General features: G+C 44.1%; 1 protein-coding gene across 2 annotated transcripts in view; it reads left to right on the top strand.

The window, feature by feature from the left end:
- MYO16 (myosin XVI) overlaps positions 1–26,634 on the top strand; it is a 620,603-nt gene that overhangs the window by 110,279 nt on the left and 483,690 nt on the right. Inside the window, exon 1 of one of the 2 annotated variants that reach the window (XM_086708429.1) lies at positions 10,649–11,167. The exons of the other annotated variant lie outside the window; for it this stretch is intronic. Coding sequence (XP_086564555.1) covers positions 11,140–11,167 — 28 coding nt within the window. The 5' untranslated portion in view covers positions 10,649–11,139. Of the gene's footprint in view, positions 1–10,648; positions 11,168–26,634 lie in introns of those variants that run through there. 2 annotated transcript variants of the gene reach the window in all.

Below are 26,634 nucleotides of genomic sequence, written 5' to 3'. Positions count from 1 at the left end.
CCCCCACCCTGGTCCTCAGTGCCCTGGGTGGTCTGGTCATCTGCAGTCTTTCAAACCCTGATGGTGAATTGCCCCCAAATTCTGTAAAATCTGCTTCCTCAATAGATTAGAGATTGCCTCGTTTCCTCCTTTTTATTTTATTTATTAAGTATGAATTTAAAGAATCCAGAAAAGCATATCATTTCGTTTTCTCTGTCTGAGAGCTGGTCACAGGCAGCGTCTCTATCTGTCCCCCGGCTCTACCGCAGGACCCGCCACCCTGCCTCGCAGTATGGACACCATAAAAACAGTTACTAATGGCTAAGTAAAAGAAGGAGTGAATGGAGACCAAAACCCAGCAGCAGCACAGGCCCTGTGCATGGCAGAGGCACTGTAATTATTGGTTGAATTGACAAACGACGGTTTTACAAGGATTGAAGGACAAGACATTTTTTTAGGTTTATTTACTTATTTTTTCAGAGACAGAGGCAGCTGAGCAGGGGAGGGGCAGAGAGACAGGGAGACAGAGAGTCCCAAGCAGGCTCCACGCTGCCCGTGCAGAGCCCAGCGAGGGGCTCAAACTCACGAACTGTGAGGTGACGACCTGAGCTGAGATCAAGAGTAGGATGCTTAACCCACTGAGCCTCCCGGGCGCCCCAGCGAAGGAGAGGACCTTTTGAACACCTCCTGTATGTACTTTGTATTCTATTGAGGACATTACTTAGACTTTCCAGCCGCACAGAATCCCGTATTGCCTTTCCCCAAACCACCCCTTGCTTTTCTGCTCCTCTGTCCCACTGATGACCTCACCAAGCAAATGGGGCACCACTCCTTTTCTCCCTTCTGCATCTCCGCTCCCGCCCTGGCAGGCTCACAGTCATTGCTTCCTTCCTGAGAATTTGTCCCGGCTGCCTTGTCCCCACCTCCATGGCTCTCTTTCTAGGCCTTACGATGTCTGGCTTGGACTTTTGTCAGAGCTTTTAATTTACTTCCCTTCTGCCCGTCCTGTCTCCCTGGGAGCTCTCCTTCACAGAGTCTCACGATTTAACCCATTTGTTTAAAATCTGCTAGCCTCTCTCCATCAACTTCAAGAAGGGTCTTAACTGGGTCAGGGATCTCTTTGGAAAGCTGTGGGCCCTCTGGCAAGAGTCTGTGGAAGGCTGTGGGATTCGAGATTAAATAAAGATGGCCGAGATGATGAAGCATTTTGTGGCCACATGCAGCATCCGTAGTAATGTGCTCTTGTCTGTCTCTTCAGGTTCAACTCTAACCCCTTCTTAAGCCTCAGTGCCCATGTCCCCGAAATCCAGCTGGCGTATAGGAGTCTTGAGGCGCTGTGCCTTTGCTTGGTGCCCTGTCCTGGAAACCGTCTTTTCTTACCTCTTGTGAGCACCATTCTTCCTGAATGACACTTACCGCTTTGCTTCCATGACACTGTGTTTATAGTTTGCTTTTGCATTGACCGTATTCTATTATAATTGCCAGTTTACCATGCTAGGAAATCACTCTAAGGGCAGTGACTAGTCTGTGTTTATAAGTGTATGCATCTGCGTAAATCTGTGGAGCCTGTCGGCCAGTGGTTGTCGAAACGATAAATGTAAGATGAACTACCTTTGTTTTATACCCCCTTGGAAATCTCTTTTGGTATATATACCTCTTGCTGCTGTGTTTGGAATTATGTTACTTTTTGCAACCCTTAAAAAATTTTAGATGTAATTTTGATACGGTAAAAAGCATGGATCTTATGGCTCAAAGCTTCATATACCTTTATATCTCTCTATATTTATATTTGTGTCAAAACATGCCTGATCAAAATATGAAACCTTTCCATCATTCTGCAATAGTCCACTTTTAAAACTTCTGTCCTCACAAATTAGTTTTACATGGTCTTGAACTTCATGTAAATGAAGAGTTAACATTTGACACCCTCAAAATACCCCATCAGGTTCATGTGAGACTTTTATTTTGGTGATATTTTTTCACGCCCATGGCATTACATCCTACCTTAAACCACTTAATTAACACCTCCATATTGGGGTCTAGAGATGTGTATCAACATCCTCCGTGCTCTGAAAATAATTCTATAATATTAACAGCCTGCCTATGATTGCTAGCAGCTATACTATGTTAAATTGAAAGAAAAGTCTATTAAAGTTGTTATGGCTTAGCTACTTTATAAGAATTTAAAATTCCCTACCTCTCTGCCTCTTAAATCCTGTATATAAAAATGTATCCCTCTTCCCTCTAGTGAGTCCTACTACTTATCTGTAGATCTTTTCTTAACACTTCCCTTCCGTTTGGGCTCATGGTTGACTGACCCTGCACACCGCAGTGCTGCCGTGATGGATATGCTAGGGCTTAAGCGTAAACATCATTGTATTAGCATCATATTAGCATTTTGAGAGAAAGCCCACATAGGACATAAATAATCCATAATGGGATGCAGAAGCAGAAGGTATGGCCCTCGTAAGTAACTATAGTTCACCCAAGCAAAGAACCAAGGGGTGGGGGACAGAGAAAGGGGAGGTGATTCACCCATGTTTGATCCCCAATTGCTTGTTTTCTACCTTCTGTTCCCCATCTTCTTGCCTTCTTCACCTTTTCCTTCTCTGTAGGTCCTTTCTATGGGCAGCTTCCCTCACTCTCTCTTCTCTCTTTATAGGTACATAATAGGTAGGGCTGAGCTAATCAAACAAAGGTGGTTGGTGGTGCGAAAGGCAGTAAGGAACGTTCCACACGGAAGAAGTATGTGCTCAGGGTTGAGAGTCTCTGATGCGCTCTAGAATCTGAAAGGAAGGCTTGATCCCCAAGCTTTGAAAGAGGGTGTGACTTATACTGTGGCCTGAGCGTCTTGGTGGGTCATCATGTGCTCTCGCTGTTGTGTGATTTTGGACATCTTGCTTAGTCTTTGTGACTCAGTTTCTTCTTTTGTTCAAAAAAAAGAAAAAGATGATAGTACCTACTCTGGAGGTCGGTTATGAAGATTAGGTAACTTGGTACGTGATAGTGATGAGAATAGTGCTTGCTACATGCTAAGCACATTTTAATTGCTGTATGAAATTAAGCCTTCAGAAGAAATTTGAAGTCACTTCCGAAAACTGTTCACCGAGAAGCTTATTCATGATTTACTTATTCTGTACGACTGATTTGAATATTTATTCTGGAAGTGCTAAAGGGAACGACACTGTGTGTATTTATATTTTTGACTACCTGGGTTTCAGGACGATTCTGATATCTGGGACCCAAGCCACCCTGACGGCAACAGGGGAGGGGTGAAAAACAGGGGGAGGAATAATTCGGGTGACTGTTTCTGGCACCCCTGACTCTCTTCTGATGACATTTCTAGGAGCAGAACTTGTGGAGTTTGGGCTCCTAGAGATCTTTCTAGAATTGGTGATGGGAGGTCAGTGAAAATGGCACATTAGATCAGATTAAGTCTGCCCTTTCTGAGGATGCTGGGAAAGTCAGAAACGGAGGGCTTATAAAGAAGAAAACAAACTCAGGGAGGGGACTTTGACACAGGTGAAGGGGCTTCCGGTTTGGTTGAAGGATGTGCCGTCTGCTCTCCCCACGCCCCACTACCTTTGCTCCGGCCTCCAGCCCCCCTGCCGTGTGTTCCCTGCACAGGTGCCCATTGAGATGACCTCCCCCCCCCCCCGCCCCGCTTGTTGTCTCCTGCTGCCACGTCTCCCTCCAGCCAGTGGTGCTCATAAATTGTACCTCTCACCACCCCCTTCCAGCACCCACGTGAAGGAATAGAATCACCTCACCCCTGTCTCCAGCCTGGACTCTGCTGACTTCCCTGGGTTCACCTGTCACCTGGCCATTCCAGGAACTTCTCCTGCAGTCACGCCCAACTGTTTTGTTTTCTAGTCTGAGCCTGTCTTGAATGTCCCCATGTCACCCTGTCTGCCCACCTCCTTGGCCAGATTTCTTTCCACTCACGCTCAGGTGTCTAATGAGACGCCCCTTCTTCAGGAGTATTATCCAGACCCTCAAGCTTTGGTGATCAGCTTCATAAGACTGTGCATTCAAGATACCGTGCAGAGTCTTTCGATAATTCCTACTTCCTGGTCTACAATCTTGGTAAGCTCCCTAGGGCAGGGTCTAGGCCCAATTTGTAACTGTCACATGCATCGTGCATGCACGTGTTTCCAGGATTGATGGAATTCTGTGAAGCTGAGCCATGTATTTGGTGCCTGGCTCATAACACACATGGAACAAATGTTTATGGAGATTGGGTTTCACTAGTCACGGATGTCTGCACGGCCATACCAAAGGGTGGTGATGTCTTCGGGGCAGATCACATAATAAATATTTTCAAAAATATAAAGATACCACTAGGTCAGTGAAACTCAGGCGTGTACACGTCGTTTTGAAAATAATGGCTGGGAAGGTCCAGTGCCTAGCCAGCCTGTGCGTAAGAATTCTGTGTAGTATGTATCATCATCTCCAGTTTTCATCTGAGGAATTTGAACCTCAAAGAGGTAGTGTGACCTTTAGGGAGTGGCAGAGACAGGATTCAGATCTAAGCCTGTTCCCGCAGGTCAGTGTAAGAAGGGGCCACCCACTGGAGGAGCCTTGGTAATAGAAAGGAGGTGCCATCTGCCCTTGGGGCTTCATTTTGCCGGCGGAGTTTTACCTGTGTTTATAGCTTCACTCTGAGAAGTTCCTCCAGTTATCCCTGGGACAGAAAAGTGGGGGTTGTTGAGAGAGAGAAAGAGAGAGAGAGAGAGAGAGAGAGAGAGAGAGAGAGAGAGAGAGAATATGTTAACAACTCTTCTCCAGCAAGAAGAAAAGTTTCCAGTTATAACACCCTAAAATATAATAATATATAATATAAGCAAATGAGTCTGGGGTGATTACTCCCCAAATCTCCCCCGAGTTATGCTCTACCTTTACCTTCTAAGGTGTGATTATATCCTTGGGCATGTTAACCATTAGCCCAAGGCTGACAGTGCTCCTTGACTCGACAGCCCCATGTCGAGAGCTGCCCCATTACTGAAGATGGAAGGAGAGGCTCCAAAGTCAGTTTCCTCAAAATTCCTTTCATATTTTTCAGGAAAATTGAGATGATCTTTTACATCCTTAAAATACTGCCCTGGAATTATCTCCTTAGTGACAATTGTGAATATGTCTGCCCACTTAGTTGAGCCTCGTTACGTAGGCCATCGCTGATCTCTGCAGTTACCTTTGTTGTCATGGAAAGTCCCTTCTGGCTGCCCGCCACTTGCAGAAAGCTGTGTACTCCCGCAAATGGATTGAAAAACAAGGCAGAGAATGCTTACTTCCTCTTTTGCACACCTGTACCTGCATACACACACACACACACACACACACACACACACACACACACTTACTGCAGTCGTACAGACATTAACACTGTCCGTGTCTCATTTATGGGTAGGGATGCAAACTCGTGTTCACTGTGAAATTTTGGTGAATTAGAGCAATGTCTGAAAGTGGGCGGGTCATCCTGAATGGTTGCTCCACACACGCTGGAGAAGATTTCAAAGTGCTGGTAATGTTCAGGTGAATCCATTTGCAAAGGTTTGCAGGTGTCCTCTCCTAGGTAGCTCATTTAATTCATGCTCATTAGAATCCAACGCATTTCATTTTCTTTTTTTTTTTTTAATTTTTTTTTAATGTTTCTATTTATTTTTGAGACAGGGAGAGACAGAGCATGAGCAGGGGAGGGACAGAGAGAGAGGGAGACACAGAATCTGAAACAGGTTCCAGGCTCTGAGCTGTCAGCACAGAGCCCGACGCGGGGCTCGAACTCACGGACTGTGAGATTGTGACCTGAGCCGAAGTCGGACGCTCAATTGACTGAGCCACCCAGGCGCCCCAAACACATTTCATTTTCATTAGGGAGGTAGAAATCACAAAGGGAGTGTGAGTAACCAGATGCCTCTATGGAACAACTGGAGAGTCACATATAGCCTTTGTGTGTGTGTGTGTGTGTGTGTGTGTGTGTGTGTATAAATCGATATATATACATATCCATTTCAGTGCACGTATATGCATATGTTATATTACTCTATATTGTATTACATAAAGAGCATCTTCTCTTTTGTGGAACAATTTTTTTTAAAAAAAATTTTAAATGTTTTTATTTATTTTTGAGAGAGAGACATAGAGAGTGGGAGAGGGGCAGAGAGAGAGAGAGGGAGACACAGAATCTGAAGCAGCTCCAGGCTCTGAGCTGTCAGCACAGAGCTCAATGCTAGGCTCGACCTCATGAACCGTGAGATCATGACTTGAGCCGAAGTTGGGTGCTGAGCTGACTACCCAGGTGCTCCAGAACAATTTTAAAATTGCATTCTTTTTTACTTTGCATTGCTCTTCTATGAAAATATTAGTGCTAATACTGATGAATATTTTCCGGCCTTTATATTACATGTTCACATTCAGGCATTAAGCAGTGCTCAGCTGGGTTAGCATCCTCAACTGCTCTGCTGTTATAGAAAGGGTGGTCCGTGTTAACCTGTCCTGTCTTTCCAGCCATGCAGATCCAGGTTGTAAATTCCTTCCTCTGTTCCCCCACGATTGCCTGCATCTACGTTAAGTGTCTGCTTGTTCTGATAGGAGATTTGTGGGACTGTTTGAAGGTGGGGAGCCAGTGATTTAACATACTGGCTGAAATATAGATCAGTCCCAACAGGTGGCAGACTATGAAGAGGGAGCCGGTTAGAAAGGCGGGGGGTCTGATCAGTCAGGCAAGGCAGGCTTGATCCTGGTCCTGAGGCATCTGTGGGATGACCAATGAGACCGATTTTCTAGCAAATACTGAGTTTGGTGATGCTCTTTCTTTTTGACAGCACACGTTGTTCTTTCTCTGCACTCTTCAGAAAAAGCCCCCTAAGTCTTATAGGGCCCCCACTTACTAAACCAGCATTATTCTCAGGAGAGAAGGCGGTGGCTCCCATCTACTAGACTAAAAGCATTCAGTATGCATGACAGGTGATACTGTAAATTAAATCCCAGCCATTTTGTGGGGGTTACGTATGGAGCAAAACCTGTGTGTGATTTGTTTCACCAAACCCCAATATTTATCTGCCCCCACCTATTCCCAGAGCAGAGGCAAAGATGCCTACATCATAGAGCTTGAATTTGAATTACAATTTGCGCATGGATTTATAGCCTCACTTGGCATTTTTATAGTAATTTACTACATACACGAACCCTACATAAACTAGTGGTGTTTATAAACTTGAGTTTTGGGCGCCTGGGTGGCGCAGTCGGTTAAGCGTCCGACTTCAGCCAGGTCACGATCTCACGGTCCGTGGGTTCGAGCCCCGCGTCAGGCTCTGGGCTGATGGCTCAGAGCCTGGAGCCTGTTTCCGATTCTGTGTCTCCCTCTCTCTCTGCCCCTCCCCCGTTCATGCTCTGTCTCTCTCTGTCCCAAAAATAAATAAAACGTTGAAAAAAAATAAATTTAAACTTGAGTTTTACTCCCGTCGTTTGATCAAGTGTGAAACTTACAGGACTATTAGATTTAGAAATTGTCTATGAAAAGACTGGCATAATAGATCTGTCCCAATAGAGGACTAAGCAGAATGCTATCTCACCCCGTGAGCTTTCATTAGGAAAACTGTTTTGAAACTGGTGTATTTCACACATCCCACTTTAAAAGATATTTAGTAATAATTTGGATGTAAATTTTAAAAAATAACAAAATAAAAAAAGATATTTAATAATAAGTGCATAATTTTCAAATGCTCGTCTGGCACAAGAATCATTCTCCTTTCATATATTTTTTTGGGGGGGGCCAGGAAATTATTTGAAAAAAAAATCTGGTGTATAATGATGCTAACATTTGAAAGGAAGAAATCATGTGTTTTCATCAGAAATAGTGTGAATAGTGAGCAGCTGTTGGGCGCATAAAAGAGAAAAAAATAATTTCTCTGTTATTCCAAATTGCTTTTGAAATATTATGTGTGACATTCAAAGAGAACAATGGGTCATTGTGATAATTCTGAAAGATAATGAAATGTTTTGTGAGGGTGTAACTTTTGTGACTGAGTAAAGCAACTTCTTTTAATGTGCTTGCTGAGCACAGTCGGCAAGAGAAGTTACTAATAATGCAGCTAATCCATCGAAGTCTTTCCTGACTACCATCACCATTGCTGATGTTATGTTTACTGTATCAGATCCAAAGAATCCTGAACTTTTCAGTTTAATCTCCTAACACCGAGTTTGTGCTTCTTAGGGGTGGGCAGAGATCACGAAATACTAACCAGTTGTAAATGACCAGTAGTTTTCGATTTTATAAAAGGAAGTGAAGTGAAGAGAGCCAGAATTATTTTCTGTTTTTATTAATGCCTACATACATTTTTTTGTTTGCTAATGAAGATTAACATAAAGCTGTATTTCTCTGTGGTTGAACGTACTTCTACTAGTGTTTTGAATACAAGTATGTGGTTTTCAGAGATAAAAGAGAGGAGAGAACTTCTTCATCTGGGGGGCGTTATCTATATATCCAGCTCATGCATAAGAAGCAGATCCCGAGTATTATAATAAAGGTAGAATACATCTCTTAGGGTAGCCTCCTTCAGCTCTAAGCGGATCGTATATTACTCCTTTGGGTCAGAGATCCACGTTTCCCATCTTGTAATTTCTAGCGCACTGCCCTGCGCTGCCCTGCGTGACTGTCTAGATTTCACCAGGTGACAAGCGCTATGAGGGGAGGAACGACACCAGCCTTCCCGGTGTCTCAGTGGACAATGACTTGCCAGATATCTGTGGAATAAATGAAACAGAGAATCACAACGCATTTGGTAACAAGCCCCTCAAGTATGGGGAGAGATGTTAGTGTTCACGGGGGATTTTGTTCAGAGTTCTGACTTGAGGGGGTTTTGGGTTTGTTAATAACAGATTTTTGGGCCCCAATCAATCCTAGTTTCAATAACGTATTTTCTTTGCCAAGCGCACACCATGCTTTATCTGAGTCTCCTACATTAATTTTTCCTTTCGAAGAGGAAATGGTGTGACAGAGCTCAGTTGTCTTATGCCGTTGTCGAGAATGTATTATGTGAAGACATGCAACCTGCAGAACAGTAAGAAATCTGTATATTTAAGGAAGGTAGGTAGACAACATACCTTTGTGTAAAGGAGGGCGTAGTGATATCTAGGTAGATAGCACCTTCCCCAGCGATGTTGGGCCACGTTCATATACATAATTCCTGTCTGTGTATATGAAGACTTGTCACGAGGTGAGAGCCTGGCTCTCTGTTGGGTAACAGACATGCGTGTTCCTGAAACAGACAGGAAATCTTAAATAGTAGGCTGTATCTTCCTTGTATATAAAGGCAATAGTTAATTGTAGAATGAATGAATGAATGAATGAGAGAATGGATGAAGAATACGTATGACTGGTAACAGTTCAAAATCCTCATTCCAGTTCCTGGGAAAACAAGTTACTGTGTCCACTGCAGTCATTCAGTATATGCTGTCGTTTCCTCGTTAATGCTGATGGTAGCCTTTTAGTGCATGCCGACAGTACAAACCAGAATCTCTGTAGATGTTTTTCTGACCTTTGGAACAAAGGTTAGGAATTGTACTTCCCATGTGTCCGTGAGGAAACTGAGGCTCTAGATAAAATAACTTGTTCAAGTTGGTACTCCAGTAAGTGATCGAATCTGGATCTGAACTTGGGTCGTCCTGACCCAGACCTTGAACTTGTTCTTCTAGACATCATACTATTTAAATGGCTGAAATGGGGGTGCCTGGATGGCTCAGTAGGTTAAGCATCCGACTTCGGCTCAGGTCATGATCTCGAGGTTCATGAGTTCAAGCCCTGCGTTGGGCTCTGTGGTGACAGCTCAGAGCCTGGAGCCTGCTTTGGATTCTGTGTCTCCCTCTCTCTCTCTGCCCCTCCCTCACTCGCACTCTGTCTCTCTCTGTCAAGAATAAATAAACATTAAGGAAAAAAAAATTAATGGCTGGAATGATTTCTCATTGAAAACTTAAGTCACGACCCTTTGTTGCATAGGTTTGCATTTTATAATCTTTCTGCTTAATGGAGGTGTTTCTCTTAAAGTTTTGCTTAGTAAGGGAATCCCACACCTAAGCTTTTGCCATAAAAGGATGTACACATTTAACCTACTTGTTCATATTTCTCTTTCCAATGCCCTCAAAATCCGAAACACAAATTCTAGACTGTGTCAAATCACCTGCAGAGATCATGATAAAAAGTCTTAATTTGTAAGAACAATTAATTTGCCTCTGTAAGTGACTTAAACATGACCTTCATCTTCTGCTAACGTGGCTATTGCAGGATAAGCATGTTATTTATTCTTATTGCAGTAATCCTTGAAGACCACATATCTCTCTCTTTCTGATTCCAATTCAGTCAGACTCCGTTCATCCGGTCGTACAGTGATATCCATCACGGTCTGCAGAGGTAGCAGAATCCTAAATTTGTAAAGCTTCGCAAACCACAAGCTTTTTTGGGGGCTAACTGAAGTTTGACATTCTGCGTGTAGAAAACCGAAAAGATGTGTTGTGAAATGGAATGTCATTTCCTCATTACGAAGAGGCGGACCTTACGACCTCCGATTCTAAGAGGTGGTATTTTGAGGTCCTGCTCTCTGTTTCGTGTTCACACACAGCAACTGGTGGTAACTAAAAATAGTGTGCTGTGCCACCGGCTAGGAATCTGGTCACATTGGGCTCACGGACAATGTGCACGAATAAGATTTAGGATCCCTGGTTGGGTTTCTTGCCTCCAGCCCACTCATCAGCTAGTTTGCTGCCATTTGCAAGCTATTGAAAAGCCATTAACAGGCAGGACCAGGCGAGCCGCACTGCAGCACCTCTGTGCGGGCAGAATGTGGCTGCGTGTGTGCACCAATTAGAGCGGACGATCCCCGGGACTGTGGCACTCGGAGCCCTGTCAATCATCGGCGCTACAATAGCACGTGCAGCAGTGGTGGCCCCAGATCCACCCGGGAGGGGCTTCTCCGAACTCCAGCTGCGGCATGCGAATGAGTTTGAAGCTTTCTGCAGGATCATGGAACAGAGCCTCCGTTCGATAATCCATCCCGGGGTAAACTGTTACCTGAGGAAGGGCTCTGAATAATGCATTGCCTGGGGACTCCAGTTGTAGCCGAAGACAATGCTGGAACCCGGAGCGAGATTGCTGTCTGAGCTGGAAAGATGTCTCACTATCATTTTATCAAGTGCTGTAAGTAAGCTTGACATTTTGCTCATATGGCTGTCTTCTTGAAATATTATTCTGTGCAGGTGCCAGCATCAGGGCTGGTCTTCCGGCATGCCACATGCAGAAGGGGGGTATGGAACGGTGACTTTGAAAGATGTGTTACATGCTTGAATGTATTTCCTCTTAATTTCAGGTTCAGAAATTGTTACACTGTGATCCAAATACTGAGGGTACAGAAATCTTTAAAACTTGACCTTTTCAGGAAACATACACACAGCAATTAAAAAAAAAAAAACAACAACTAGCAATTCGTGAAAAGGGATTTTTAGGATATTTCTGGGTATCAGCCTATGATAATACAGCGTTTGCAGAAAAACTTAGTTCACGAATGTAGGGCTGAAACCATTTGGTTACTGTGTTTCTTTCAAATGTTACTGCTTCTTCCTGCTTCAAAGCTCAACTTGTCAGCTTGATCTTTCCCATTATCCTTGACAGTAAACTTTTGTCCTTGCATCGTTTACGTTGGAGTGCTCAGGGACTCGAGTGACATCTGTACCAAATGCTCTGCATGGACGCTAGCATGGTGAAAACAGTTTGTCACTGGCTTTTCTGATGAGTCCACAAAGGCTCTCTTCAATGCCTGATTTTTTTAACGATTTTCTGAGCTAGATAAAAAGCTGCATCTGAACCTTCTCTGGAAGATAATCATGAAGAGGGAAACATATTTATAGCAAAAATGGCTTGCCAGACACACATGCTTTCTCTTGTGGCACTTCTGAAAACTTCTGTACATGTATGTCCTCGTCTTAAAGTGACAGATGACATTAGTAGAAAATGGTTTCCTCTTAGGACGAGGGTTTGGTTGGCAAAGGACATTCATTACATGTTCCATGTAAAGTAACGTTGTTCAAGGGAATATATTTTGAACGGATCTTGAGTTTTGCACTAAAGGAGAGTGAAAGATAATGATAACTGAGAAGGAAAAAAATCTCTACCTTTCTTTTGTCTTCTGTGGGGGATGTATATAGGAATGAAAAAGAATCTATGATTAATGAGAACAAAAAATGTCTCACTCTTCACCAGACCCCAAAGAGGCATGCGTCTGGCTTGTGGGATAATTTTACTTCCAAAAGGAATTCATTGATCAGCTTGTAAGTTTGAAGATTAACTCTTTCATTGATACAATTGGGGATGTGCAGCAGCTTTAGGAATTATGAGCATAGTTTTTTTGTTTTAATCCCTGAAATCCTGGGGTTATTGTCTTGGTGAAATATATGTAGGATAGCACTGCATTAGCACAGTGTCATTATTTCTCCTTCCTGTGCCTCTGCAGAGGAAATTCCTTCAACCCTCTGCACCATTTCTACAAGGAACCTGGGTGATCGCCGGTCAGAGTGAACACACCTGGTGGAAGGTAGCCGGGAGAGCTGGGCAGAAGCACAGAGGGACAGAGGGGCATGAATTGGGGCGGTTCCGAGAGCAGTTAGTCACCAAATACAACGTGAAGCTGCCCCTTCCTGCCTTATGTTACTTTTGTTTCAGCTGCATGATTTGAGTTTAGAATTTCAGAAAATTAAAAGAAGCGATGATGTCTGGTCAATGGTAGTGACTGGAGTTAATTCTTGCAGCCTAGATGAAATGTAAAATGAAAGAACAGCGAAATGTTTCAAATACCTGGGGAAAACGCTCCTGATGAATTTATCAAAGTAATTGCATACTGCTTACAAAAGACCGGACCACGTCCTACGCTCGGTGTTTGGTAATATCTATAAAGTGGAAAAGAAGCAGGGAAATGTCAAGAACGGACTTCCATGGCGGACTGGTATGGTGTGCTAATGGAGGTCAGAAACTATATTTCATTGTGTGCCCCTGGTCAAGGGCACTTCACAATTGGGCTGGATCTTGGAGGATGAAGAGAATATAGAAGGAAAAGTGGGGGCATGTCGATGCGGGTTTGTCGCCCAGAGGGTTTGTCGATAAGGATCATAATCCACAGCTTTGTTGTTGTTCTCAGTGGATCGGGTGTTTCCGTATTGTGTTCCCTTGATCCTCATATTGGGAATGATCTATTGACAAGGCGAATTGGCCTGTATTCCTCGCGTCATCTCTTCCTGGCATCAGCGTCCACATGCCCGTCTTTTCATTGTGGCCCTGGTTTGTCGCCACGCTGTGCCCGCTTGCAACCAGGTAGCAATGCAGGAAGTGGTTGAATTCCAGGGTAGGAGTAAGAACTTGCGAGAAAGAGTCCCCTGTGGGCCTAGTAAGGGAGCCTTATGTCTGGATGTCGGGAGACCAATCAAGAATGCTTACATGGAACTTTTAACTTCATCTGGGGAAATACTCATTATTCAGTGTTAAAGCATGTATGTACTGAAGGGTCTAGGGGCACCTGGGAGGCTCAGTCGGTTGAGGGTCTGAATTTGGCTCAGGTCATGATCTTACGGTTTGTGAGTTCAAGCCCCACATCAGGCTTGGCTGTCTGTGCAGAGGCCACTTTGGATCCTCTGTACCCCTCTTTCTCTGTCCCTCCCCTCACTGTCTGTCTATCTGTCTCTCTCTCTCTCTCAAAAATAAATAAAAACATTAAAAAATATACTGAAAGGTCTAAACTCAAATTCTAACAGTGGAAGTCTAGCTGATGCAATAATCAGTTTTTATAAGTATAATCGTATATATCATATAATTATTTTAGTTATAATTATTCATATATAAGTAGAAAACATAAGTATTAGATATTAATTATGACTATACACTGAATATAATTATTTGTGTAATTAATTATAACTATGGAGTTCTCTGTTACCTTTATGAATTAGCCTAAATTGTCTATAGTGGGCATGTTTTATTTTTTAAAAAATTGCTTTTAAGTATATTTATTTTGAGAAAGAGAAAAAGAGAGGGCAAGCAGGGGAGGGGCAGAGAAAGAGGGAGAGAGAGAATCCCAAGCAGACTCTGCTGAGGCCCAGTCCCACCAACTGTGAGATCATGACCTGAGCCAAAATCAACAGTCTGATGCTCACCTGACTGAGCCACCTGGGTGCCCTGGCATGTTTTACTTTTATAGTCGGAAAGAAAACTTTAAGAGCATGTCAGAGAGAGAATATATAGAGGAAGAAATCGCTTGGACCCACATCTCCACCCACATTCCTTTCTCATGGCGTGGGCTCTGGCCTAATTCTGCATGTTCCATATCTCTTATATAGAAGAGTCGAAAACTAGAGTATAAGAATTTCCCATGGAAGCACGATATCGCTGGAAAGCTCTGGAGCACCACCACAGAAAGTGCTGATGCTTCCGGGATCTCTGTGGCCAGGAAGTGCGTTTGGACGGGTCTGTCGTGCGATTCTGTCTGAGTCACGCCTGGTGGGTGGCGAGTGAACCCGGCAGGTGCTTCAGTGAGGTGCAGGCAGGAGCAGGAGGGAGGAATGAGAGTTCTGGGCCACATGAAGGCCCGGAGCTGTCCTTGGACTTACTGTTCACCACGGGCACAAGCGTGAGGTCCGCCCTGCTCCGCCCTCTTCAGTGCCTTGGGAACAGGACCTGTGCCTGGCCTGTGTCTCTCCTGGTTTTACTTCTCCAAGTCTGTGGGGCCGGACAGCACTGTTTGCAGTAGGAAGGGAGTGGAAGCTACTTCACATGAATATACTCCAGAACCATTAGTTCACTCCTGGCACCCAAACATGAATTCTACAACAAAGGCTGCTATTTTGCATATTAAAAAAATTTCACAATACCAAGGTCACCTTAGTTTTCCTCTCCTCGCTCCTCTTCATAAATGCTCCTTCCACGGAAAGGTCCTCCCTGCTCGTTTTCACTGGTTGGGCCTGCTGCTCAGGTGTTGAGAGCCCCCCTCTCCCCCCCCCCCCCCGGCCCGCTGCAATGCTGCAAGCCCATCGACACGCCAGGACGCTGGTCCCGGGACCGCCTCACCCCCTGAGCGCACCCTGTGCCCGGGTCAGGCCTGTGGTCCTTCCACGAAACGACCCCTTTGGCCTCATCTCCCCCTTGCACTCAAGCAACGCATGCCTAACCCAGCTGAGCCCGGCCTGTGTGTGCGCACACCTAGCTGCTGGATGATCCCTGAAGGCGAGGTCCGGGCGAACGCAGGCTTGTTTCATGTCAGTGTCGGAGGATAACCTCCCCCTCGCTCCTCCCGTGCTGCATGTGGTTGCTTACACCTAGAAGATCCTTAAATTTCCCGCCCAAGAAAACAGCTGTCAGATGCAACTTGGGCATCTTCCCACCAGTAAGTCTGTGAAGGTGCTGGTGTGTTAATTTCCCGTTGCCCGCCGTGAGTTGCTGCTCCCTGTGTGTCCAAAGAAAGACACGGTGCTCTAGACCCTACCCGCTCTTGCCTCCCTCCTTCAGTTACCCCTGCTTTCTGCTCCCTCAGTCGCTTCTCCTCGGAACGTGTTTTGTACATACAGGGCCCAATATACCTACTTTGGGTAATCAGTCTCCCTTGACCTTCCTGGCCGCCAATGCATTTCTTTGCTTTCATGGTCACTCTTGGAAAACTTGCCTACACACTCTCCCTCTTGACTCTACAGATTGTTCCACTGACCACGCCACCGAATCCGTATTAGTTAAACCCTCTTTATGTGGCAAAATCTGGTGGACAATGGTCCTTCCTATGTTCGTTAATTTCTCACTCCACTTCTGCCTCTTCTTTGGCAATTCTTGGGACTTTCTCCTGTTTCAGTGGCAGCTCTTCCTTTGAATCCTTGAGGGCTTCTCTTCTTAGAGCTTGGTCCTGACACTTTGCAAAGTCCCTGGTTGACTCATCCATTCCTGTGGCTTTAAACCTCATCTGTATTTTCCCAAATAACTACTTTTAACTCAGATGTGTCCCCTTCTGTGTTAACCACATGGGCATCTTTTCTGGCCGGTAAATATGTCTAACTATTTTTGTTTTGATTGCTAAGTAATATTCCATAGCGTGTGAATTATTTATTAAGCCATTTATTTATAGACTTCTCTTCTGTAAAAAAAAAAATGTTTATTATCTTATTTTGAGAGAGAGAGAGAGAGAGAGAGAGAACATGAGCAGAGGAGGGGCAGACAGAGAGGAAGAGAGAATCCCAAGCAGGTCCCATGCCATCAGTGCAGAGCCCAAAGTGGGGCTTGAACTTGTGAACTGCCAAAACCACAAGTCAGACACTTCAACGACTCAGCCACCCAGGTGCCCCTAGACTTCCCTTTTTGATAGGAAATAAAACACTATGTTTTAGGATTTGGGCTTCTATTGATTCACAAGGGCAGTGTTGTTGAATCAAATGGTCTGTGCCATTTTAAGTGGCGTAGAAACTGCCAGATTTCTCTCCAATAGGCTGTGGCACTTCAGATTCTCACCATCAGCAGAGGAAGCCCATCCCTGCATCTCTGGCATCCCGGAATGTGGTCCTTCTTCAGATGCTGTCAGCACCTTCTCCCAAAGGTGTAATTTTATTCTACCAATAATGAAGGAGTTTCCCCCATTTTGTATGAGCCCTATTTCTTCATACTTGTTCTCATTTGTTGATTGGATTGTTTATACTTTTCATTATCAACTGTATGTTATCTTTTACATTAGGAAATACCAATATTTCCTTGAGCGTGTGCTGAAGAGAGCTCTCCTATTTTTCTCTTGCGTTTTTGTTTTGGGTGTTGGTTGGCATCTAAAATTGTAATAATTTATAGAAACAGTGTCTCCTATGGATTTTGGTTTTATTTATTGCTTTTGGTTGTCTGTTTTAAAGTTAAATGGTTAGTCGTTGTCTTATTTAAGCTTCTATTTTTATATTTTAAGTTCTGATCCTTGTAAAAGTTAATGTATGGTGTGGTGTGAGATGAAAGTCACCCCCTTCTATTTCTATATGCGTCGCATCCACTGAATTGTAATTCCATTTTTGTCATATTTTAATTCCAAAATGTCCTTGCATAAATTTCTAGTTTCTGTTCAGTTACACTGATCTATTTGCCTCGTTCACGAGCATACTGTTCTGATTTTTAAAATATTTTGTTAGGTGTTCTCAAATACTTATGTTTTCATTCGGTATTAAATTGTTCAGCTAATCTGAAGTGAAAAAAAATTCTCAACCAGGTTTAAAAAAAATTCACCTTGCAATTTATTTATTTATTTATTTATTTATTTACTTATTATTTTAAATGTTTATTTATTTTTGAGAGAGACAGAGAACAGGGGAGGGGCAGAGAGAGAGGGAGACACAGAATGTGAGGCAAGCTCCAGGCTCCGAGCTGTCAGCACAGAGCCCGATGAGGGGCTCGAACTCAGGGACCACGAGATCGTGACCTGAGCCGAAGTTGGATGCATAACCTACTGAGCCACCCAGGTGCCCCATACCTTGCAATTTAAATTTTGTAATCTTAGTTTTTTTTTAATGTTTATTTATTTTTGAGGCAGGGAGAGACAGAGCATGAATGGGGGAGGGTCAGAGAGAGAGGGAGACACAGAATCCGAAACAGGCTCCAGGCTCTGAGCTGTCAGCACAGAGCCCGACGCGGGGCTTGAACTCACGGACCGTGAGATCATGACCTGAGCGGAAGCCGGATGCCTAACCGACTGAGCCACCCAGGTGCCCCAAATTTTGTAATCTTAGAATAAGATCTGTAGATCAATAGCACCTACGATTCCACTAAAATTAGTTTTAATACATAGCACAACTGTTCTAAATGGATACTTCTCTTTATAACAGCATTGATAATATATGAGTATTTATATAAGAATTATAACAATGATTTAATATCTTGTGAACACTGCTTTATTGAATGTTATCGAAATGAAAGAAAACATGAATAAAGCTCTCATACTAGTGATCATCTAGGACCCCTGAACCTAACACAATTAAGAAAAAGATAGAAATTAAATATGCTGCTGAAGGTAAATCTTTTTTTTTCCCAATGTTTATTTATTTTTGAGAGAGAGAGAGAGCCAGAGCATGAGTAGGGAAGGGGCATAGAGACAGAGAGAAGGAGACACAGACTGAAGCAGGCTCCAGGCTCTGAACTGTCAGCACAGAGCCTGATGCGGGGCTCGAACCCACGAACCGCGAGATCATGACCTGAGCCAAAGTCAGACGCTTAGCCGACTGAGCTACCCAGGCATCCATAAAGATCTTTATGTTTAATGTCACATGTCTATATCTATGTACAACTCCAAATCTAATCTATATCTCTCTATATAACAATATAGAAATATAAAAATATTTCATGTATATGTATGTATATATATATTTCTGTTATCACTCGTAAAGTGAACAGCTGAAGAATATCAGTACAGTGATATGTCTGTTATTCAACATTTGACGGCATTGTTCGTATATTTCACTTTTTATACAGACTCGGGAATGTCATGGCTGCTGTGTCCCAGGGGTGCATCCAATGCCCGTCTCTTTGTGTGTTGCTGCAGTTTTGGCCTTACATTATTCAAGGCTTATCATTGTGTACGGAGGGTTCCACACCTGTGGTCTCACTTGACATCTGTTAGTCTAATGTGATGCCCTCTCTTTCTGTAGGTTGTTTGGTGAATGAAAGGGGGCTTTTTATGCTCCCAGTGGTTGGCTCACACCTCATGTCACTTTAGAGACATAAACATGCCATGGTAACTTAACTGAGTTGAATAGATGAAGTTGATTACATTTTTTTTATCCCATTCATTCCTATATTTATGAATTCGGTAAATATATACTGAATTCCTGTTCTTTTCCAAGGACTGGTCTGCGGGCTAAGAATCCAAGGGCAATCAAGGCAGCTAACATCACTCCCGCCTTGAAATTCCGATTACAGTGGTGAGACAGAGCAAGCTAGTCAACAAGCAGATGTAGATAAAAAAAATTTTGGTGGCAGCAACTGATGTGAAGAAAACAAAGAAGTTTAAAGATTTAGTAAGTGATCTGGCAACAGAATGGGGTGAAAGTCCATTTTACATAGTTTATAAAAGGATGACCTCTAAGTGACTGAATGAAGTGAAAGAACCAGGATGTGACTATCTGTGGGAAGGGTGTGCCAGGCAGAGTGAGTAGTAAGTGCAAAGGCCCTGAGGCCGGGATGGACATGTTGCTAATTCAGAGAATCTAGGCTCTCGGAAACTAACTTTTTTTTTTTTTTTAATTTTTTTTTTCAACATTTATTTATTTTTTGGGACAGAGAGAGACAGAGCATGAACGGGGGAGGGGCAGAGAGAGAGGGAGACACAGAATCGGAAACAGGCTCCAGGCTCTGAGCCATCAGCCCAGAGCCCGACGCGGGGCTCGAACTCCCGGACCGCGAGATCGTGACCCGGCTGAAGTCGGACGCTCAACCGACTGCGCCACCCAGGCGCCCCTGAAACTAACTTTTTTAAAAAACACTTTTTTAATACTTTCCAAACTCATAGATAAATACTATTCTTTATTTCATTGCTCTTATCTGTTCAAGCTAAGGGTCTGTAAGTCCACTTACCTTTACTTCCAAACTTCTTTCTTTCTTTCTTTTTTTAAATTGAAGGTTACTTTTTTTTTAATATGAAATTTATTGTCAAATTGGTTTCCATACAACAGCCAGTGCTCCTCCCCACAGGTGCCCTCCTCGATGCCCATCACCCACCCTCCCCTCCCTTCCACCCCCCATCAACTCTCAGTTTATTCTCGGTTTTTAAGAGTCTCTTATGGTTTGGCTCCCTCCCTCTCTACCTTCCAAACTTCTTTAAATAGGTATTTATATACGCCCCTCAAATGCCTTCCTACCTAATGACTACGTTTTAGCTCCCGCTTCATTATTGCGTTGAAACATCAAACCCTTTTATGTGCCTCATTTACCTCCAAATGTTTACCTACTTTGACTCTGTGATCATCTCTAATTTCTTAACTTTTTCCTTGCCTGAAAAAAGTGCTGGTGGAACTCTTTGACTCATTTTCTTCCAGATTCCTTGCTTGTCTCCCTACTTCACACCTGTTGCTTTCAAATGTCTCCATCATTCACTTATGCCCAGACATGATGCGGGACACCCAGCTTCTACGGGCGGATAGGTTTCTTTGGTGCGGGAAATTCAGTCTAGAGGGGAGATTGGAAAGTGAGCACTCATGTTTCTGTAAGTCGGAGTTAGGGGAGAATGCAGAGCAAGGTGCCTGGTTCTGCTCCGGGGAAGGCGTGTGAGGAGGGGGCCGGTCTTCTCAAAGGGAGCCAGCAGGCATTGAAGGAAGGGGGTGGGGCGGCATCTACTGATGATGGACGGGTGAGAAACCTGGGCAGAGGAGACGCTCTCTGTGACATACATCATGGAGAGTGCATGGTACATTCAAAGAACAAACAGACAGAGTCCCACGTTGGGGAGGGGGGAGAACAAATGTGCAATATTTGGACAGATAGGATGCATTTTTGTGGTATTCATCACATGAGAGAGTTCACGGGGTGATTTTTGAAGAGTATGCGATGTGATAGGGTTTGCGTTCAGGACTGTCATTCTGTAGCGATATGGTGGGTGGATTAAAAGGGAGATTGGAAAGGGGAACAGACAGGAGAATAAGCTGAAATCAGAATGGTGGCCATAGGGATGATGAGGCATAGTCTGATTTGAGAAGTATTTATGGGAAAGAATTAACAGAACTTGCTGTCTGATTAGTGAAAATTTCTGTGCTTTGCCTTGCTCTTTTTCTTTAAATGTGTCTTATTTCGGTTATTTCATTTCCAGCATCTTTGTGGATAGATTCCAGGAAAACATCTGTGGCTCTGCTTCTATCAGGGTCTCTATGTACATGTGGTCAGAACCCAAGCAGGCCACTGTATCTTATCAGCTCTTCAAACTTGGAACATCCGAATTCGGTCCACACTCTTCCTTCCTAAGCCTGAACGTCCAGATCGTGAAGGCCCAATACACTATGTAACCATGTTTAGATCTTTCCTAAGAGTAATTGGAATCCATTAAAATCTTTCACCCATTAGAGTGGAGAGCAAAGCTTGGTGTTAGTGGGGTTGACTATGGAGAACTAGAGGAGGAGAGCAGGAGTGGGGTGGGGGAGACCAGCTAGGAGGCTCCTGTGGCAGTCCACACCCAGGTGGAGGGAAGTCTGTGTTGGTCATTGACCTCAGAATGGAGAACAGTGGATGAATTTGAAGGAGACTTGAGTACTAAGGAATCTTAGGCTATAGGACTGATTTGGGAGTTGCAGAGGATGAAAGAGAGGGAATATTCAGGACTGGCACTTAATATTTTCGCTTGAACGACTATGTGTATGGTGTTTTCATTAAGCTCAGATGTGCCCCAGAGAAAGAGAGACAGGCCAGGACACGTTGGGTCCCGTGATGTCCAAGGAGAGCTGCCCAGGATACAATTGTATATATGGGTCTGACGTCAGGCTAGAGATGTCTATTTAGAGACACGGGGTAATGAACATACTGGTTTTATTTCAGCCGTGCTACAGGAGGAGCTAGGCAACGGGGATACGTGGCTCAGGTCAGACACTTCTGGGAAGCAGATAGACGAAAGGCGTTCACAAAGGGAGGAGGAGGTCTTTGGTCAAGAACAGGAGCATCACAGTGTCAGAGGCAGGGTCTGCTGAGCAGCCAGTGTGATGTGACAAGATTAGGGCACATGTTTGAGGAGGATCTACTGGGACAACAGACAAGGAGCAGTGTCAATGGACAAGAGTGAGTGGCATTCAGACCGCAGTGTCTTGAGCCATCATCGGAGAGGAGTTGAAGACCACTGTGTGCTTTTTTTTTTTTTAATGTTTTATTTTAATTTTTGAGAGACAGAGCAGGAGCAGGGAAGGGGCAGAGAGAGAGGGAGACACAGAATCGGAAGCAGGCTCCAGGCTCTGAGCTGTCAGCACAGAGCCCAATGTGGGGCTTGAACCCATGAACCGCGAGATCATGACCTGAGCCAAATTTGGATGCTCAACCCACTGAGCCACTCAGGCGCCCCAACTATGTGCTTTGGTTTCTAAAAGAAAAAGGAGATTAAGGTCAATTGGTGGGTGGAGATGTGGTTCTCAAAAAAAGTTTTTCTTTTTTTAAGCTGGGAAATACTTGGGTTTTTAATTCACTGTATCTACTTCCTCATCTTTGAAAACTCAAACCCATCCATGCCTCCACTTGTTGTCATTCTAGGCTATGTGTTGGGACTTAAAACAAACAAACAAAAAACCCCTTGAGCATCGTCCAATTGCTGGAGAAATTAAAATAATGACAAAACAATGGCAATAACGGTGATGACCTTGAAGTTTCAGAAGAGCCTTGACGTAGAGGAAACAGGTTTTCACCAATTGCCACAAATAAACTCATGCGAGATCAGTACCTCTAACATCATGTTCTAAGAGTGGTCGTTATATGGAAACGACCCTCTTGTGCCACGCTTTGAAAACTTCTGTTCCAATCCACAGTAGGGTTATCTTTTCCCTTCTAAGGAGAAAGTGTCATACACGCACCCAGTCTGTTGGAATGATTCTTATTGACATATCTTTCGAAAACTCTCTAGAGGTCGTTGTGGACAGTTCAGTAAACATGGCATCTCTGCAGATAGATGTCGTTAAAAAAAGTGAGTTGGGAGCCGCGCTCCACTTAGAAACAGGATGATACAGGGGCGCCTGGGTGGCGCAGTCGGTTAAGCGTCCGACTTCAGCCAGGTCACGATCTCGCGGTCCGTGAGTTCGAGCCCCGCGTCGGGCTCTGGGCTGATGGCTCAGAGCCTGGAGCCTGTTTCTGATTCTGTGTCTCCCTCTCTCTCTGCCCCTCGCCCGTTCATGCTCTGTCTCTCTCTGTCCCAAAAATAAATAAACGTTGAAAAAAAAAATTAAAAAAAAAAAAAAAAAAAAAAAAAAAAAGAAACAGGATGATACAAAGCCAAAGGGGAATTACGACACTGCATGAATCAATGGTACGTTCTCAGTACCGCTCCCAGTTTTGTTTGATTCAGCACAAAAAAGGTCTTTGGCTCATAGGAAGTGGTCAAGGGAGGAATAAGTAAAAGGCAAAAGCTTCAGGGTCCTCTGAGTGAGGAGAAGATAGAAGAGGCTTGAATTATTTATTATCTGGAGGGGAGGAGTGACAGCAGAGACAGACATAAATGAATGAATGGTTTTGTGGAAATCAATTGGCCATTCTTTTTCATTCAGGCTTTTAGCAGAAGAGGAAGACACTTATCTAAGTGGCCGAAAACACATCTGACATGGATGAGGGATATGCCTCTTGGAGCCTCGTATTTTAAGCACATAAAAGCCAATTCTGAGGAGTATCTTTGAGAGGAGAAAATCATTTGAAGGTTGAATTGTTTCCTAAATTTCTGGTTCATTATGCTCTCCTCTGAACAACTTTACCTGTGAGGTTCAGCTCTGGGGACTGACTGAAACCCTTCCCACAGAGCACTCGTGACTAGAATCACACGTCACTTTGCCTTTTCTCATCTTGGGAGATCCTGGACAAGTCTTTTTTAAAACATTAAAAAAAATTCCAGTATAATTAACATACGGTGCTAGATTGATCCTGGTCAAGTGTTAACCTCTTTGTTTTCTCACCTGGAATCCATGGAGTAGAAACGTGTGTGGTGGGCCACGAAGCCAGTTGACGATGGGCCCAGCAAAGTGTCATGGCACTCTCTGTCCAGGTGAACTGAGGTCACAAGCATGGCCCCGTGGGTGATGGAGGCAGCTTGTGTCTTCCACAGCCACCTGTTACTTATAGGACCACTTGGGCCAGTCTTAGCATGTTTTAACTACTGCCCCGTTTTTTCTGTTTAATCTTTAGTATTTCACTTAATTTCACTAGGGCTTGGTTCTTGATGTCCTGGTTTGAAAAGTGTAGCCAATAACACCATCCTTATTCACTTTGCTGGTATATGTGGAAGTCAGGAAGTTCATTACTCTCCCCCTCCACTCCCTTTACCCACCATGCATCCCTCCGTCTCTGTATTCAGGACCGGGTCTTCCCTGAATCACCTGCTTATGCTGAGGCTGCACCCGGTCTGGCAGGGTATGGAGCCCCTCAGGCAAAGAAAGAGCAATCATCCATCCAATGAACCTGGTTTGGTGTTAGAACCAAATTCACATTAATAATATCAGGCACATGGAGCGCCTGGGTGGCTTAGTCGGTTACGCGTCCGACTTCGGCTCAGGTCATGATCTCACGGTTCGTGGATTCGAGCCCCACGTCGGGCTCTGTGCTGACTGCTCAGAGCCTGGAGCCTGTTTCAGATTCTGTGTCTCTTTCTCTCTCTGCCCCTTCCTAACTCATGCTCTGTCTCCCTCTGTCTCAAAAATAAATAAACATTAAAAGATATTTTTAAAAAATTTCTAAAAAAATTTTTCTAAAAAGATAATATCGGGCATATGTTAATGACACAGTAATATTTGATAAATGAAAATAAGTCATCAATAGTAATTAGTTCACATAATGACCATCATTAATATGCTTTAATGAAACCATCTTTTAAACGGTGTTGCTCTATAGTTCTCTGGTATCTACAATAATTTTTTTGTGTTGCAAGTGACCTCTGAACCTTGTAACGTTTAGTACATACTCTGTTTCTTGGCCCCTTCTTAAGGCCCCAGTGTGTTTCTGGACATGCAGAGACATCAGTCTTGCGCAGACCTCCTTGCTCCCCTCCCCATCAGACCTCCCACAGAGTAAGGAGCACCGTCTCACTGGTCTACGTGGACTCTTGGGGTAAAGGCTTCATGGCAGTTCTTACCAATGGTGACTGTGGTGCACACATACCGAGCTGCTTATAAAGACAGTGTGAGAAAGAAATCCTTATAAGGCGTGGGATTAAATTGTCTTGGGCTGGGTCGCTCGGTCGGTTGAGTGTCCAACTCTTGATTTCGGCTCAGGTCGTGATCTCACGGTTCATGAGTTCAAGCCCCGAGTCTTTCTTCTCCTAATGCTCTCACCTCCCATGCTCTCCACGGAGGTCCTGCTCAGGTGAGGCTGGGACCCTGACGCCTCAGCTCCGAGAAAGCGTGCTCTCACCCTGTATGCCCTACGAGCTCCTCCATCAGCTTCCTGATTCTCCACAGATCCCTCTGCTGTGATTGGACATGCTGTTGACAGGTCCTCAGTGGCTCCCTGTGGCAGAGCGAAAAATGGAGGACTGTTTCCTCCCTTAGAAATGTTCTGATTCCACTTGTGGTAGTCTCATTTTCGACTTTTCGCCTTAATGTGTGTTTGGGTTGGTCCAAATGAACACTGCAAATGATTTCAGTTTTTCTGTGATTGTTGCCTTTCTTCTGTTTTTGCCCCCCCCCCCCCATTTGAAATGGAGAAATGTCTTCTTGTCTTTGAATTTCCAGATTTTGCTTGTTATCAGCGTTCCGGTCACATGCCGCGGAGTTGTACTCGGCCTCCAAGTACTCAATTGTCCTTACATCAGAATTAACGTAGCACTTTATCTGTTTTTCTTTAGGAAAATGTTTAGGACTGTCCTCTTTACCCTGGGGAATAAGCATTAGGTGTGCAGTGTGGTGACTGATGACACTTGTAGCCATCAAATGTGTGCATACTGAACTTTGCATTAGCAGGTTCTTCATAGTATATTTGAATGAGTGAATGAAAGGTCGAGTCCCTTGCATGGCAGGCCCCTTGGGGTGCTCTGTGGATGTACCTGTGAGCAAAACTAGAGGCGGTCCTTCCCTAAAGGGGTGCGTGGTCTGTAGAGGGGGCGGAGAGAAGGGAAGCGTGTTCACTGAAGTGTCCAGTTAGTCGTGGGAATAGGGTTGTACGGGGAAACTGCTTCACACCCATGTCAGGTACGTGGAGATGGAAAAATTAAATGCAAGAATTGGATTCCTTGGTCTGTGCTAGCATCCGAGGGGGGACACTGAACCTCCCTGCTCCAGGAGTGTGCTCTCTGGTCTGGCGGGTCAACACCTTCTGCGGGTGGTCAGCCATGTTGGCATGTGCCCCGTGAGAAGCACAGAGTACTGTCACTGTGCCGGCACTTTCCCTCATGTGTATGAATGCTCAAATGTGTGGTTACATCTTTGTGACCAGGGACATTTGCTTCTACCTTTTTATGTCTTGGTTCATAGCCACGTGCACTGAAGGCCCTCGCTTTGTTTACTGAGGACTGACTAACTGACGGGAATGTTCGCGCACAGCATATAGGAGCAGAGGGGGGAAGCTTCCTGAAATTTAAAAATGTATTATTTTAAAATACGTAATATATAATAATATTCACTATAATTATAACAATAAATATTCACTATGATATAGAAGTTTAAACCTTCCTTCTACTAGTGGAAATAACCTACATTTTCACGGCAGAAGAGAAAAGAAGTCCGTGCTCTAAAGGGATGTATCTTTTAGCAGGAAAAAAAGAAAAGATCATCATGAACTTCTGTGTTATATGAGTCACCTGGTTCCCATTGACAGAAAATCAACTCATAAGGGTTTAAGCACAGAAGGGAATTTACTGGCTTTCGTATGTGGAAAATGGCCCTTATACCTGGAAAGTCCAATTCAGTTGGCTTCATATACTAATGAATTTGGAATCTGGGGGCTTTAACTTATATTATTTTTTCTGT

This window comes from Puma concolor, chromosome A1 (assembly GCF_028749965.1).
Source record: "Puma concolor isolate L17-30 chromosome A1, mPumCon1.1.hap2, whole genome shotgun sequence".
Taxonomy (NCBI): domain Eukaryota; kingdom Metazoa; phylum Chordata; class Mammalia; order Carnivora; family Felidae; genus Puma; species Puma concolor.
The sequence above is the reverse complement of the archived record's forward strand: the minus strand, read 5'-3'. Positions and strand labels throughout refer to the sequence as shown.